The sequence below is a fragment of the Rhinolophus sinicus genome, linkage group LG06, assembly GCF_036562045.2.
Source record: "Rhinolophus sinicus isolate RSC01 linkage group LG06, ASM3656204v1, whole genome shotgun sequence".
NCBI lineage: Eukaryota > Metazoa > Chordata > Mammalia > Chiroptera > Rhinolophidae > Rhinolophus > Rhinolophus sinicus.
In genome coordinates, this window is record NC_133756.1 from 12312279 (window position 1) to 12328705 (window position 16427).

The window sequence follows — 16427 nt, forward strand, 5'->3', positions numbered from 1 at the left end:
GTTTTGATTTTACACCATCCCCAGGACCTTTGTCGTCGTCAGCATTTACTCCTGACTTGACTTGACTGGCAGGGTGAATATCAATCTCCTGACTGTCCATGAAGGCTGCACGATGGTTCTCTCATCCACCCCATGGCAGAGCCTTCCAGGGCAGCCTTAGCTGGCGAGAGCACCAGTTAAACATGTTAACTACCAGCAACGAAAAATCATTTTGATTGTGGGTGGGCCATAACCTGCCCGTTTTGCCATAGTTCCTCCTCCTCAGCAGAGTGGTGGTGTCACCATAGGCCTCACCAGTTGTATTGTAATGTAGCATCCCATCAGATTAGAGTGTGTCACCTTTCAGATTGATGAATTGGATTCAGTTTTCTGAATTTTAGTGAATTTTAGTGGGATTGACACCAAGATCCCAGTAACCTGTCCAAAGTCACTGACATTCTTGATTATATAGAATATTTCTAGTATAAAGCCTATGGCAATAATCAGTGAAATACAGGAATTAAATATATAAGGAGCCAATCAAATCTGCATAAAGGAAAAAAATTTAGGAAAACCCTGAACTTGTATCAGTCTCTGGGATCTCTGTTTCCCCATCTATAAAACTAGTAGATGGGGCTAGTGTAATCTCTAAGGATCCTTCCAGCTACAGGAGATAGTCATTTTATGACATATTTCCTGATATAAATGACAGGAGAAGGAAATAGTAGCCGAGCTGCAAAGTAGTCCATCATCTTTGAAGTGTGGTTACTTTATGGCATATCTGGAAGCAAGATGCCTACATCTGTGTACAAAAGGAGAAATGTAAGCCATGGCCACAGCCAGCACGGTTAGCCAACAAGAATGTAGAGAGGCTGTTTTGAAAATATTGAAACAAAACAAATATCATTATAGAAGTAATATGAATATACATATTTTACTAAATTCATGAAATATTATTGAGGGGGAAAAAAGTTTTTCCAAGATGAGAAATGTACATATTTCTTCCTTCTAAAACGGTTCCTAGAGGCAATTGAACCTGTCATTTTTATACATAAACATTTAGAACTCGACAAGTGATTATACCTAGAATGATTTAGAATGAACTGCTTTAGATCGTCTGTATGTGTGTACATATGTACAAATATACACATGGTTAAAGTAGATAAAAGCTTTCTAATAGTAATAACGAGATTTTGGTAGAAGAAGCAAAATGTCAGAATTTGTTTGCTGTTTCTATCGTGGGATCCTGAGCCCAATGAGAGCCGTCTGATTTAAACAATCTCACTTAGAGACTTCCTTCGTCTTACTTCCAATCACTGGGGAAGGGGGGAAAAAAAAACCTTTTGTATAATAAACAGCTCTATAAAATTAAAATCTGGCCCCAAAAAAAGTCTCTTTAAACAAAAATTGGGGAGCCCAGTGGTCTGAGTTCAGTGTTTGAATGCTTAGTTAATCATCAGAACCTTCATGGATTTGTTTGCTTTCCGTAACACCATTTCTGTACAAGGATTCGTTTATTCATTGGATAAATATTTATTGAGTACCTACTCTGTGCCAGGTCCTGGGGCTCCTGCAGTGAATAGAATTGGCATGGTCCCTGCCTTTGTGGAACTTGTCCTACAGTGATGGGGGGTGGCAGACATTAAGCAAAAATGACACAAATATATAGTTACAAATTGTGGCAAATGCTTTGAATAAAAAATAAATGCAATGATAAGAAATCATAGAGGTATTTAATTTCAATTTTGTGGAGTGAGGGAAAGGATTTTTAAACTAAAACCTACAGGATAAATAGAAGTTACTTAGGCACAGAGTCAAAGGGAAGAACATTCCAGACAAAGGAAATGGAAGCTGGGAAGAACTTGGCATGTTAGAACTAAAAGAAGGCCAAGTGGCTAGACCACTGTGGCCGAGGGTTCCAGAAGAGTGCCTTGAAGTAAATCTAGAGAGGTAGGCAGGGGCCCGATGATGCAGGGACTGAGAAAGATGTCCTCAAAAGGATCTGTAGCTAAAAAACTGTGAGAAGCTATTGAAAGATTTTAAGTAGGGGAGTGAAATGATTTCATATACATTTTTTAAAAAATTGCTCTCAGTTTAAAGATAGAGAAAACCGTTCCACAGTGACAGTAAATATTCTCAACATTATTTGGAGTTTATAGATCTCAGATTTCTTTGTCTCTATTTTGTTTGTTTGCATTGTGATAGATAATTATAAATACAGAAAACACTGAATGGTTTGCAAATTTAAGAAAACATCACACTTGCTACTGTCTGCAGAATGGATTTGGGGATCAAGGACAGAGAGCCCCACTAGGTTACTGCAGTTGTCAAGGAGGCTTGAATGAGAGGGATGTAAGTAGATGGGGATGAATTTAAGAAATATTTTGGAGGCAGAATCAACAAGACCTGATAATGGCTTTTATGTTGAGAGGGAAGGAGAGGAAGGTGTCAAGGATGGCTTCTAGGTTCTGGTTTGTACAACTGAGTGGCTGGGGACAGTAGTAAATTGTTGATTTAGGGAAGAACAGATTTGGGGGGAGAGGAAAGTAGGAAGTACTGTTCAATATTGGAATGGTTAGATTCGAGATGCCTGTGATTCATTTGTATGGCAATATTAAGAAAGTAGGTGGAAATACAGTTTTAGAGACATAAGCATTTATCATGGTTAACATTTAAAGACATAACAATGGATGGAATTGCTTAGAAGAGAGTGTAGAAGGAGAAGAGGGCCCAGGACTGACATTCTGCCCATTTTCCTGCCCCCAAAAGACTAACATTTGGACATCTAGAAAAGAAAAACGAGGAGAGCAAAGGAAATCAAAAAGGGATCATTCAGGATGAAAACTGGGAGAATGTGATATTACCAAAGATGAAAGTGTTTTAAGAAGTTCTTTGGAAATTTTCTGTTTTATGTTCCTGTTTTATCTTACATCTTCGCAGTAATTTTTGCTGGGTTCTGCTCTGGGAAGTGTCTGCCAGCACTGGTCAGTTAATAACATGGCACAGTCCCATTGAAATACTAAGGAGTAGGAAGTTTAATTTATCTGAAAGCACTGGGTTTGCAAAGCAGCTTTATTTGGGAGTTGAGAGACGGGAGCAAGTATTTTCAAATTTACTTTCTTTAACATTCTGTTTACTTGTGTTCAAAATAAATATTTTGTGTATATTTAGAGGTGCTTTTCATATGTTTTCAAATTTCTGAGAAAAGGTGAGACAGATACCCCTTCCCTATCAATGTAATCCATAGAGTGGAGGTGGGAAACAATGGAATCCGATGCTTCTATAGGAAATGTTCATAAAGTAAATCCAAATTTTAAAAAAAGAATTAGCTTTTTAATGATTAGGAGATCATTAAGCAAGCTATTTAAATATATTTTACTTATCTGTGTCATTTATATCGCTATCCAGTAGAGCTTCTATCTTCATACAGTAGGTACTAGCCACATGTAGCTGTTGACCACATGAAATGCAGCTAATGTGGCTGAGGAGTTGAGTTTTTAGTTAATTGAAATAGCCACAGGTAGCTGCTGGCTACCATATTGGACAGCACAGAATGAATGTGAATGTCAGTCGTGAGACACAGGATTTGATTATTGGTAAAAGGGGGGGGCTCTTCAGTGGACTTGACATCTTCCCTCTGTACTTTTGGCTCTTCTTTCTTTGCCTTTCCACCCCCCACCCCCCCACCACCACCATTTTGTTGTTCCCCAGCAACTTAAAATATGGGAGCTGGGGTTCCCTCCCCACCCCGCTCTGAATTTTCTGTAGTGAAACATCTTTAATAGAAATGGAATCGTAGCACTTGCTTTTTCTGCAAACCATGTTGTTGGGGAAACAGTCATTTTTAGCTGAACTGCCTTGTAGTGTTGCCTAACAAAATATGGTGTAATCAAATTATAGTATAACACGAAGCCCACTGGTAATTACCTTTGTAACCTTCTTTTTTCAGTGGTCCCTGGGGCTTTTCCTCCCTGGTAACTCACTTGTCCAGCCATAGACCATTCTTTCTAGAATCAGTTTCCTAATCCCAGCGTGATCTGTGGTCTCATAGGTCAAAATTAGTCTTACCCCAACTTAAAATTTTTTTTACATTTATTTTTGTCCTCTTTCATTTTTTGTCATCCTTCAATCTTAATAGTCTCAGCTGCCTCACTGAAACTGAAGGAACTTTTTATGGAAGAAAAAAGAATGGAACAAGATCCAGACTAGTGAAATATGGCTGATTTTTATCATCTGATAATGGAAAGAAATTTGATCTTAGGGACAAATATTTATTTCATTCTTTTCCTTAGAGTGGCAAAAGTACCATTCTCTTCTCCTTGTTTTCTTTAGAAATTTCTAAGTCATAATGGAGCTTAACTGGAGTAGAAAGAAACATGCATTGTTTGTTACACTTCTTTCACATTTAAAAAAAAATTCTTTTGTAGTGAACATGGATACACGGTATCATTATTTTTAAACTATTTCATATACATATCTGCATCTTACTCAGAGTATGTGTCTGAAATTGTTAAGGACATTTCCCAGAATTACTGGCCCGTTTCCCTTTGTAATCAGAGGAATACTGTTGCAAGATTATTGGCTGTGTGTGGTCTGGCCCTGGAACAGGATGGAGTTAAATGGCCACTTGGGGATTAAGCTATGAGGTTAGCATTTTTCACACTATTAATATGTTTGGGCTAATTGAGTTATCAGTCCTAGTCAGAGAAGAGCATTGGGTATATCAGTGGTCACTTAAAGCTATTCCCCAAGGTATCATTCTTCCCTTTTAAGATTGAGATACATCACACTTTTATGATATCTTGAGACTGATGCTTCTTTCTTATAGATTTTTGCATTAAATATTAATGCAAACAGATTAAAAAAATAAAAACAAACCGTGAGTCGTTGGGTTAAAGATGTAAGTAGTGCCATAACTCTCTGTAATTACTTGTCCATGGGAGGCTGTATTGAAATATGAAACCACAAGTTTCCTTGATAGTTCCCTGTACAAATGGCTTGTTTCACTTTTATTCTTGGTCCTTCTTTGTTAAATCATAAATCTCCCAAGAATAACCAGTCACTGTGTGATATACAGGGTCTGATTGCCTTTGAATTAAGTCTTCTTTGGCTTGCAATTATCTAGACGTTTCAGAAAGAACAGGTGGATCCTCTTCAGATGAAATTACAGCAGGTGAATGGACTTGGCCAGGGATTGATTCAGAGTGCTGGAAAAAACTGTGATGTGCAGGGTTTGGAACATGACATGGATGAGATCAATGCTCGGTGGAACACACTGAATAAAAAGGTAAGTGGCATGCGGGGGCGGGGGGGGGGGCGCGGTGCGGGCAGGCACGGCACAGGTAACAATGTACTGGGAATGGCGAGCATAGACAAGAGACACCTAAATTTAAGATTTCCTTGGAACCTGAAGGCCAATAACAATTTAGCAGTTGTAATCGGTAGATACGAAAAGGGGTCAGTAGTAATTTAAAAGCTCTCTGCATTCTCCTAATGAGCCTCTGTGTCTGTGATACAGGTTGCACAAAGAATTGCACAACTCCAGGAGGCTTTGTTGCATTGTGGGAAGTTTCAAGATGCCTTGGAGCCATTGCTCAGCTGGTTGGCAGACACTGAGGAACTCATAGCCAATCAGAAACCTCCATCTGCTGAGTATAAAGTGGTGAAAGCACAGATCCAAGAACAGAAGGTAAGTGAGAATGTTGGGACAGTGAACTGTAACAGCCACAGGCAGTGGCAGACGACACATTTGCTCATAGTTTGAGGAGCATGTTCAGGAGTTTTAGTTGAATCCTCACTTCCTTTCTGTGATCCGGAAAAGAAAGGTGGAAATTTATTTTTATCATCTTACTTTAACCTTACTGTGGCATATATTGGACTGAACAGTTTTACTTGTTCATGTATCCCATTTCAGTGTTTCGATCACGGCTTTATCTTAAGAGGTTTTTGGTGTTATCAGGGTCAGCAATATTGTAAATAATGTATAAGGTTGCATCTATGTCTAATTTTGGGGGGGCTTAGTTTTTATTTCAATGCATTTTTGTCCTGGTTCAAAGTAAGTTTCCTGTTAGTCACATAATGACAGTCACTATATCATTTAAAAACTTAAATGTATGAAAAGTTTATGTGGATAGTAGGAACAATCTTACGTTTTTGCCTCAGGATGAAAAAAAAAAAGCTTGTCATTCACTTAAGCTGAGGATTTGGTGCAGTAGGGATTTGGGATTTTTTGTTTGTTTTTTCATCCTTATTTCAGATTTTATCACTTTTCATTCGCTTTAAACATGTATGTATCCAATAGTTGCTCCAGCGGCTCCTAGATGATCGAAAGGCCACCGTGGACATGCTTCAAGCAGAAGGAGGCAGAATAGCCCAGTCAGCTGAACTGGCAGATAGAGAGAAAATCACTGGACAATTGGAGAGTCTTGAAAGTAGATGGACAGGACTACTCAGCAAGGCAGCAGCCAGGTAAGGCCAAAGGGGTTTTGAGAATGGTCAGAGAAGGTTTGTTGTGTCCTGTTTTTGACTGGCTATTACTGAGGTGCTCTGAAAGCTCCTGGATGATTCGTACAGTGCTTTGGAAGGTGTTTAATGGATTTTATTTTGAAGAGGGATACGTTCTTAGAGGTGATCCTCAAGCCAGAATAACTCTCAGGAAATGAGCCTCAGCTCCTCCATACATTTCTGAGAACTGAAGACTCGTTGATCTCTGTTGTTGTTCTGCTGCAGCATAATCCTGGTTCCAGGTGACAGACGCAGACTCCTGCAATTCAGCCAGTTATTTTCAGAGTTTTTAGAGCAGGTTTTTTTTTTCCTTCAAATTTACAAATAATGCCTTCAATATTTGGAATTGAAATATATCATATTTATTTTCTCTTAGTTTATCCTAATATTAGGTGTTTTTGCATCTAGGAGCTAGTCTGTGGTTCTGTTAAATGTATGTGCATTTAAGAAATGAATCAACTCTACTTTCTTCAATAAATGGCCAAAAGACAGGCAGCATAATTTCCTCCTCCAAGGCAGTGCTTTCTCTTTGCTTAAAGTTATTCCAGTGTCACTTGAGCTTAATAAGCCATATGGGTGTCTTTACTTTTAGCCTGGACTGTCCCAGTTTTAAACGTAAAGGCTAGCTAATCAGAAATCAACATGAGAGTAGTAGAGTTGATCATTTATTCTTGTATCCTTTCAGTTGTCTAGGTAGCCAATGGCAGTCTTCAAATAAATTCCCCTTCAATCTTCGTTTCCTCACCTGCCCACCGTGCTCGCTTATTTCTTATCTGAGTTTTAAAGTATCACTTGCCCATATTAGAGGGAGAAACAAAAATGAAAGAATTCAACTTATTTACAAATTGTACTGCTTTTTTCCTTCTCTCTCTGTCCATTTCTAGTAATAGTGCTATTAACTAACTTCCAGTTACCTAAGCTTAAAACCTCAGCCCCATTTTTGCCCGTCTACCCCATTGTGGCCCACATCTTTCAGGATGCTACATTCTGCCAGTTCTACAGTGTCTTTCCTATTTATCCATTTCTCTAATTCCCTTTCATGTACTTCAGTTCTTGACTTACGACTTCTCACTTGGGCTAGTTCACATGAGGTGGCTCATCTTAGGTGGCTTCCTAACTAATCCACTTATCACTCATCACTCTACTGCCACTTACCCTCAGGCCTTCACCTCTTCGCATGCTCAAAGACACTTAATGACTCTCTCTGTTGCCTATAAATAAAGTCTGGACTCTTTAACCCAACATTCAAAGCTTTCTACTATTTGGCCCTAACCTACCTTTCTTACTTTCCACTATTCTTCTCGGACCTTATAGTATAGATAAGGTAAACCATATTCTTTTCCTCTGTACCTTCTGTCAGTTTCCTAATTCTGTCCTTGCTGATGCTGTTGCATCTTCCATGAAATACTTTTGTCTGTCTCCCCTTCTATAAACTGTTTCATCATTCCCCAAGCTTGGAATAACCTCACCTCCCTCTTAACTGCCATAACTCTTTCTGTACCTTGTACTATGGTCATTATTTTAAGTACTTATCTCCCAGGTCCATGAGCTCATTAAAGTCATGACTTTGTTTCTAAAGTATCCTGTTATGACTCTTTCTACATTACCCACTTCCATCCTCCTAGCCTAACAGTTTCTGGGCCAGTGTTTTAAAGAAAAAGACCAAGAGCAGTTTCATTTGTTACAGACATTCTAAGAACTTTTAGTTAGATTTTTAATATTGGAATTTTGATGCCTCTAAATTATTTTAGCTCTTTTTGCTACTCCAAATCCTGTATACACTGAGGTCTTTAAACTTTCGGATTCCAAAATCAGAGATGAGTCCGAAAGACTAGGAATTAGGGGCAATCTTTTTAAATAAAATTCTAATTGAATAATAACCTTTAAGATTATATGTTTTAATTGTGTTAATTAAAGATGTATTTTGAAGGCTGGCATAAACAAACTAAGAAAAGAAATTATAGGTCTCTGGCACATGGGCGGCCAGCTAGAGGTGCGTTTCCACACTACTGTGGTAGTCGTATTATTTTTTTTCTTTTCCCAAATAAACCTTCTTTTTGGCAAAAAAAGAAAGAAAATTATATTCTTTATATTGACATTTTAAAATATCATCTAAAAGTACATTTTTCTTTATATTCAAATGTAATTGAATTTCCAGATCATTAAAATGGCAAATCTTTATATTTAAGCCATTTCTTGTTAAAATAGGTTTGTCCATAGGACCTGGCACAAGGCAGGTGTTTAGTAAAGGTTTGGTGAACTAAAGTACAACATATACTCCTGGGCCTTTTTAAACGACGTAGCATTTAGTCTATTATTAGTGATTCAGAGTCATCATTATGGCCTTTTATTAATCTGGGTGCTAATACAGTTCTGTGGTTGTTTTTCTGCCCCTTATCAGGCTGCCTCCAATATTCAGGCTTCCTTTCCCCTTTGTAATTTGCTGCTTTTATTCTACAGGGAACTGGAAATCCAAGCTTAGTATGGATGTTATATTAAATAAGATTTAGGAGTCCAAGTGAGCTATAATGTCCATAGTTCTGCCATTTGTGTTGGCAATTCAGCTAGTCTGGAGGTCATTTTTTGCCTTAAATCTGGGTTCAGAGTTTTGCTCTGGGGCTTGAAATTACTAGAAGCCTGACTGGATTTGGGGATATGGAAAGGGAGTTCTAGTTTATAGTCTACCTTTGCTCTTCAATTGCTCTCTTCACTCACAAGTGAAGGTCGCAGTGACAGACAGAGAGAAATGAAGACTGATGATTTTTTGACTCCTTTAAACTTTATTTTGGTCATGTGTTCAGATGATGCACAAGCCACATTCTATAGGAGAAAGAATTGGAAAGTCTGGTTCTCCTCATTGTACTGTTATTACTACTTAGTGGGTGCCTTGGACAAATCTTTCTTCAAGCCTTCAGGGTCGGTTTTCTCTTTTGTAACTGGGATAATTATTCTGCCTACCTTACAAGGTTATACAGAATTGAAATAAGGTAAGGCTTATGAAAACCTTTAAAACAGCAAGTGCTATATATGTGTGTTCTGTTTACTGTTGATATTTAAAATGTACCTGGTGAAGATTGTTGTGGTTTTTTTTTGTGTGTGTGTGTGTGTGTGTGTGTGTTTTGTTTTTTGTTTTTTACTGAATATAATACTGTTGTCTGTCTTAATGTGACTTTTTGCCTGAGCAGTTTCCTGTATATATTTGTGTAGGCAAAAACAGCTGGAAGATATCCTGGTTCTGGCCAAACAGTTCCATGAGACAGCTGAGCCTATTTCTGACTTCTTATCTGTCACAGAGAAAAAGCTTGCTAACTCAGAACCTGTTGGCACTCAGACTGCCAAAATACAGCAGCAGATCCTCCGGCACAAGGTAGGAAGCAGGTGTGGTAAATGAAAACAAAGAACTGGAATGGGAAGTCCTAGAAATTAGAAAACTGCCTGCGACATTTCAGAAGATGTTTCTTGTGGAGTTTCTTTTTTCTAAATTTAATATAAAATATGGTCAAATTACTAATTGGAATAGTCACATTCTTGAAATAAAAGTAGATAGATATCAGATCATAGTCTATCATCATAAAAAACAGCTTTGTTTTCAACTTTTATATTATTTTTGCCTTTCAGTGGGTACACTTTTTATATTATTTAATTTATTGCATCATTTGTTATTCGTTGTTCCATGTTTACTTTTCATTTATTTTGTTTCTGTTATTCATTATTTCCATCTGGATTTCCAGGCTCTGGAGGAAGAAATAGAAAGCCATGCAACAGATGTGCACCAGGCAGTCCAAATTGGGCACTCCCTCTCCTCCCTGACATGCTCTGCAGAACAGGGTGTGCTGTCGGAAAAGCTAGACTCGTTGCAGGCCCGATACAGTGAGGTTCAAGACCGGTGCTGTCGGAAAGCAGCCCTGCTTGAACAAGCACTGTTCCACGCTAGGCTCTTCGGGGAGGATGAGGTAGAGGTGCTCAACTGGCTTGCCGAGGTTGAGGACAAGCTCAGTTCAGTGTCCGTAAAGGATTACAGACAGGATGTCCTGCAGAAACAGCACGCTGACCACCTGGTACTCATGTCTTCCATTCTTACTGGTTGTGTTCCTGTTATTTTGTAGTTCTGATTCATGTTTCTCTTCATTTCTTTTTTATTCCAAACATTTCAACTTTATTTTACGTACAAGTGCATAGTTGCAGGCTTATGCTACAAACTAATCTGTTTTATGATGAATCCGTGGAAATGCTTAACAAACTGAGTCAATAATTCTGGAAGATGAACCAGAGTGTAGTCAGGGGCCATCTCAATTCCAACTCATGTTTTACATCGTTAGGTAATGTGTCACTCAGATTGCATCTGAGCAGAAACTTTCATAAAACCAAGTTACCTAAATAGTACTGTTGATCATATATCTGTAACTTCTAAAATATTTCTAGAATTTATATGCTCAAATTTCAGGGATACTTTGTCATCTTAGTAGAAAGAACAATTTGCCTTTTTCATTTCATTGCTATGAAATTTCTTTTAGGATAGTAAAAATAGGCAAAGCAAGGGGGTTTGTTGTTATTAATAATCTAAAATTCAGCTTCATTAATTTCAAACATTGGGTTTTTAACCAGGGTCCAGATTTAAATCTGCGTGTTCTTGCTGACTTTCTTCTTTTGAACTTTCTTTCTTATTCTTTGTTTTGGACACAGTAGACATTTTCGCTGAATTCTCCTCTACCTTTCTTGGGTTCGGGTTTGGTACCAATAGATTGGTAAAGCTGATTTAATCCTAAAACTCTTTTCATCCAGTACAAAGGAAAGCCTCCCTGTAAATATCTAATTTAATTATTTTGAGTAATTAATGGTGTAATCAAAGAGATAATGAAGGAATCAAATAGCTAATGTTTACATTAAACTCGTATTCAGCTCCTATTGCATCTCTCAAAGATCTCATTTCTTTCCATTTGTTGTGCCATAGTTTTAGGATTAATGGTATTCTTTCCTTTCAGGCTTTAAATGAAGAAATTGTTAATAGAAAGAAGAATGTAGATCAAGCTATTAAAAACGGTCAGGCTCTTCTAAAACAAACCACAGGTACTTCAAAAAATGCATCTCTTGGCACCTCTCTGGTTATACAGACAATTACATGTCCAGGCAAATAAGCACCCTGCACTTGCCACTTCTCTTTGTACGTAGAAGCTTAGTATTCACTGTTGTATTACTATGTGCTCCCAGGAGGCTGGTAGCCTGGGTTCCTATTTCCTGCTATATCTTTTGAAAACTAAAAGACTTTGTTGCTCACATCTGGCTATAGATGACTCCCCGCTTCCCTCCAATATGTTGAATGTCAGCATTCACTGCAAGGTTCTGGGAACATCTAGATGCACCTGCAGTTGAACTCAGATCTTAATAATCTCAGAAGAGGCTTCTTTTATTGATTGACAGGTTTACTTCCTTCCTCCCTTAGTGTGGGATGCTAGGTGAAATCACTGTCATAGGGAGGGAGCGTCTATAAAAAGTAAGCTCTGATTTGAAGAAAGGGGGATAAAGAGACTCCCTCATCCCTAGAAGGGGACTCCCTCATATCTCTTAAATATGAATAATTATGTGTGGTCTCCCACAGGTGAAGAGGTACTGCTTATCCAAGAGAAACTGGACGGAATAAAGACTCGCTATGCAGACATCACAGTCACCAGCTCCAAGGCCCTCCGAACTTTAGAGCAAGCCCGGCAGCTGGCCACCAAGTTCCAGTCTACTTATGAGGAGCTGACCGGATGGCTGAGGGAGGTAGAGGAGGAGCTAGCAGTCAGTGGGGGACAGTCTCCCACAGGGGAGCAAATACCCCAGTTCCAGCAAAGACAGAAGGTGAGCTGTCATTTCACAGTGTACAAGGAAAAAAGTTTCCCTCTTTGTCAGAATCCTTAAGTTTAAATTCTTAACTTTTCATCACCAACTATCTACGTTAAATCTGAACCAAAAATTTCTGCCTGCCTCCTTTCTTGTTTACTCATGGACAGTAAGATTTGGCATAAAGACAGACCAGTATAAGAGCACTTGTTATGATCTGAAGATGAAAAAAGATTGAATCCCAAATCCCTAGGAAGTTTGTGTGGTATGTAACATTTGGGAATTTACTTTCATGATTCATTCTCTAAAGAGTGCTTCATGGTTGTATTTGATTTTCCTACAGGCTCTAGTGCAGTTTTGGAGGCACAGAAATACTATTTAGGTACTTAACTGAGTTAATAGGTTGATGCAAAAGTAATTGCGGTTTTTGCAGTTATTTTTAACCTTTTAAACCTCAATTACTTTTTTTTTAATGATATTCATTGTTTATCTGAAATTCACATTTAACCAGGTGTCCTGTTTTTGTTTTTTTTGTTTTTGTTTTAAAGATTTTATTGGGGAAGGGGAACAGAAGGAGAACAGGACTTTATTGGGGAACTTTATTTTTTCCAAGTCACGTTGTTGTCCTTTCAGTCTTAGTTGTGGAGGATGCCGTTCAGCTTCAAGTTGTTGTGTCCTTTCAGTCTTAGTTGTGGAGAGCGCAGATCAGCTCCAGGTCCAGTTGCCGTTGCTAGTTTCAAGGGGCAGCCCACCATCCCTTGCGGGAGTCGAACCGGCAACCTTGTGGTTGAGAGGACGCGCTCCAACCAACTGAGCCATCTGGGAGCTCAGCGGCAGCTCAGCTCAAGGTGCCGTGTTCAATCTTAGTTGCAGGGGTCGCTGCCCACCATCCCTTGCAGGACTCGAGGAGTTGAACTGGCATCCTTGTGGTTGAGAGCCCACTGGCCCATGTGGGAATTGAACCGGCAGCCTTCGGGGTCAGGAGCATGGAACTCTAACCGCCTGAGCCACCGCCAGCCCCAAACCTCAATTACTTTTGCACCAACCTAATAAATGCCTATGAGTAAAGCAGTATTTATCATTTCTACTGAAGTAAGGAAAGAAAAGAAAGAACTATTTGTTTTACTCAGAAACAGTCTGTCTCAAGAAGTCTTGCGGACAGATATAAGCAGCACCTAAGCCTAAAGTCAGGCTTGGAGTGAGTGAAAAATCTGAGACAAGAAAAAAGTACAGGAAGGAGGTCAAAGCCCTGCTGGGATGTGTGGCACAGCTGCCAGAGTGCTTAATTTAGCAAGGTCTGGCCTGAAAACGGTTTTTCCCTCCTTAGGAATTAAAGAAGGAGGTCATGGAGCACAGGCTGGTGTTGGACACGGTGAACGAGGTGAGCCGTGCGCTCCTGGAGCTGGTGCCCTGGAGAGCCAGAGAAGGGCTGGATAAACTTGTGTCCGATGCCAACGAGCAGTACAAGCTGGTCAGTGACACTGTTGGACAAAGGGTGGATGAAATTGATGCTGCTATTCAGAGATCACAACAGGTAATGTGTATAAACACCTCTGCATGAACATTTTAGGCAGCAGAGATAGATTTGTGAGATACAAAACTATGACCCACATAAATACAGTCTCAGGAATAGAAGAAACAAGATCAAGGTAAATCTGGTGCAACACATTATTTCAGTGGTGAGAAGTAATTGGGAAAGGTATGTGAGGGTGGATCAGGGTTTGACCCAAAATACCTGTCCCCTTTGAGTAGAGAACTTGGAGAAGAGTCTGTGCGAGCCCTCTTCTTAGCCAGTGCCCTGCTAAAAAACTGACGGTGATGGGAGTAGATAATATCTAGATCCAAAATGTCCGAATGCATCACAATCTTAGTTTGGTAAATCAACTGTTTTAACATTAGATGGAAGAGGGGAGGGAACCAAGAACTATAATTACTATCAAATATGCTAACCAAAATAGCAGAGCCATCCAAAATAGAATCCTCCCCGTAAACACAGGTGTCATATTTCCCTTGATCTTTTTTCTTTCCTGCTTTCTTAAAAAAGTTACTTGCTTTTCTTTGTATCTGGATATCAACCTATTAATGTGCCATGGTGCAGAAAATAATATAACATGACTCCTTGGGTTCATAATGATAAGCAAATGCTTGGTGAACCACATAGAAGTTTGCTCTGACTCCAAGTGCATCCCCCCTGTGTCTTTATTTATATTCCAAAAATCTTAGCCAGATAATTCAGTATGAAATTTTATCGTGCTTGGGAGAAGCTTTCTTTTCTCTTTAAATATTAGTGTAGATTGGCAGAGTTGAAAGCGAAGAGAAAAAAGATTGAGGGACCCTCATTAAACAACAGTCACATAGAACAGAATCTTAGTTTTTCTTTGTTACTGCATACCTGTTAAAGGTTTGATGTTCTTCTGGGGTCTTAACGCTTCTTCAGCTGAGTGAGTACTTCCAAGTTAGCTTGACTCAGCTGTCTGCTGCCATGGTAAGTTTGTTTAAACATGTGATTAAAACTTCAGTGTATGGGTAGGAAAGGGGATTGGCAGAAAGAGCACAGCCTCATAGAAGCACTCTGATTAGATGTATACTTTTTATGAGTGTCAGTTTCCATTGTCATTTCTAGCTGTAGGACCACTAACTGGATTCTCTAACTTCTTTCTTAAAAAGTTGAAATAGGATTAACTCATTTGCTAAGGTATAATCAATTCTAAATTGTCTGCATCTTGATTTGTGATTTTACGAAATTCTCCCCAGTTTTGGTTTTAGTTTGTAAGTTATAAACTGTATTATTGAAAATGCAGGCCTTTCTGTGTTGAATAAGTTAGAATTCCAAGAAGGAGGACCCTGACTGTATATAATATGTTCATTTTTCTTCAACATGTCTACTAGTATGAGCAAGCTGCTGATGCAGAGCTAGCTTGGGTTGCTGAAACGAAACGGAAACTGATGGCCCTGGGTCCAATTCGCCTGGAACAGGACCAGACCACAGCTCAGCTGCAGGTACAGAAGGTAAGTGTAACACTGACATATCCAGTGTCCCAAACTAGTATAATCATTAGTAGCTTAGAGTGACTAGGAGAGAGTTTCTGATGGCTCTTCCAAGTCAAGTGGAATGATTCACTGTCATGAATATGGACAGATTAATTTTATAAATATTTGGTTAGGATGAGGAAGAAATTGTTTTGCTTTGTGAGAAGGGAGTAATAGGTTCATTAGTCCAGGAAAGGTTAATAATTTTCTGGATGATTTTCAGAAGGGAAGATATTTTTGTAAGCTACTAAGAGATAAACATTGAAGATGTATGGATAGGCAAACTGTCAGACTTTATAACAGTAATTTTTGTGATGTGACTTTATTAAAATAGAATTTTGTTTAGGTTCTGTCTAACCACTGACACAGGCTTGGGGTCCTTTTACTTCTTAACTGTAGTTTACTTTTCAAAGGCTTTCTCCATTGACATCATTCGGCACAAAGATTCAATGGATGAACTCTTCAGTCACCGTGGTGAAATCTTTGGCACATGTGGAGAGGAGCAAAAGGCTGTGTTACAGGTGAATTGCAGTTATTTATTCACCATATTATTGTCTTGATTATGGTGAATTAGAAGTACAGTTGTGAGATTATAGTTTAAGAAGGTTTTTTCCCTCTTCCTAGTAGCAGTATTAAAGTCCAGCTTGATGTTGTGGAGAATTCAGACTCCTAACCCTGTGTTCACACATGTCTGAACAGCCATGCTGTATAATGTGAAATGTATTACAAGTCCATCTTCTTTTTAACTGAGGAATTGCTACTTATCCTCAGTACATGAGTGACCTTTCAGAAATCTGTGATAGATTTTTCAGAAGCATATGCAGATATTTTTTGTTGCTTTTTTTGAAATCCTTCTAAAATCATACCCATTTCTAAAAGGATTGGCCAAGAGAGTTAGTTTGTACACCAGTTTTTTGTTTTGTTTTATATATAAAGGGTACGGGTAACTACTCTTTCCTCAAAAATCTTCGTAAATTGACTTAGCTGCTCATAAATGCCAGGCTTGTGAGACGTTTTTATCCAAGGAAAAGAGACAAGTGAAATCTGATGGATAAAGACTCCTTCATAGCTACTGAGATGTTCAGTCTTAAATT

At 38.7% G+C, this 16427-nt stretch overlaps 1 protein-coding gene across 32 annotated transcripts in view; it reads left to right on the forward strand.

Annotated features, from left to right (window-relative positions):
- Positions 1 to 16427, forward strand: part of MACF1 (microtubule actin crosslinking factor 1) — a 311434-nt gene that overhangs the window by 255381 nt on the left and 39626 nt on the right. For 26 of the 32 annotated variants that reach the window (XM_074334445.1, XM_074334456.1, XM_074334436.1 and 23 more), the window contains 10 exons: positions 5105 to 5266; positions 5498 to 5668; positions 6281 to 6447; positions 9691 to 9850; positions 10215 to 10541; positions 11466 to 11550; positions 12080 to 12321; positions 13631 to 13837; positions 15193 to 15312; positions 15747 to 15854. In XM_074334445.1, the coding sequence (XP_074190546.1) occupies positions 5105 to 5266; positions 5498 to 5668; positions 6281 to 6447; positions 9691 to 9850; positions 10215 to 10541; positions 11466 to 11550; positions 12080 to 12321; positions 13631 to 13837; positions 15193 to 15312; positions 15747 to 15854 (1749 nt within the window). The remainder of the gene's footprint in view (positions 1 to 5104; positions 5267 to 5497; positions 5669 to 6280; positions 6448 to 9690; positions 9851 to 10214; positions 10542 to 11465; positions 11551 to 12079; positions 12322 to 13630; positions 13838 to 15192; positions 15313 to 15746; positions 15855 to 16427) is intronic. The other 6 variants (XM_074334446.1, XM_074334451.1, XM_074334452.1 and 3 more) reach the window with 1 other exon arrangement.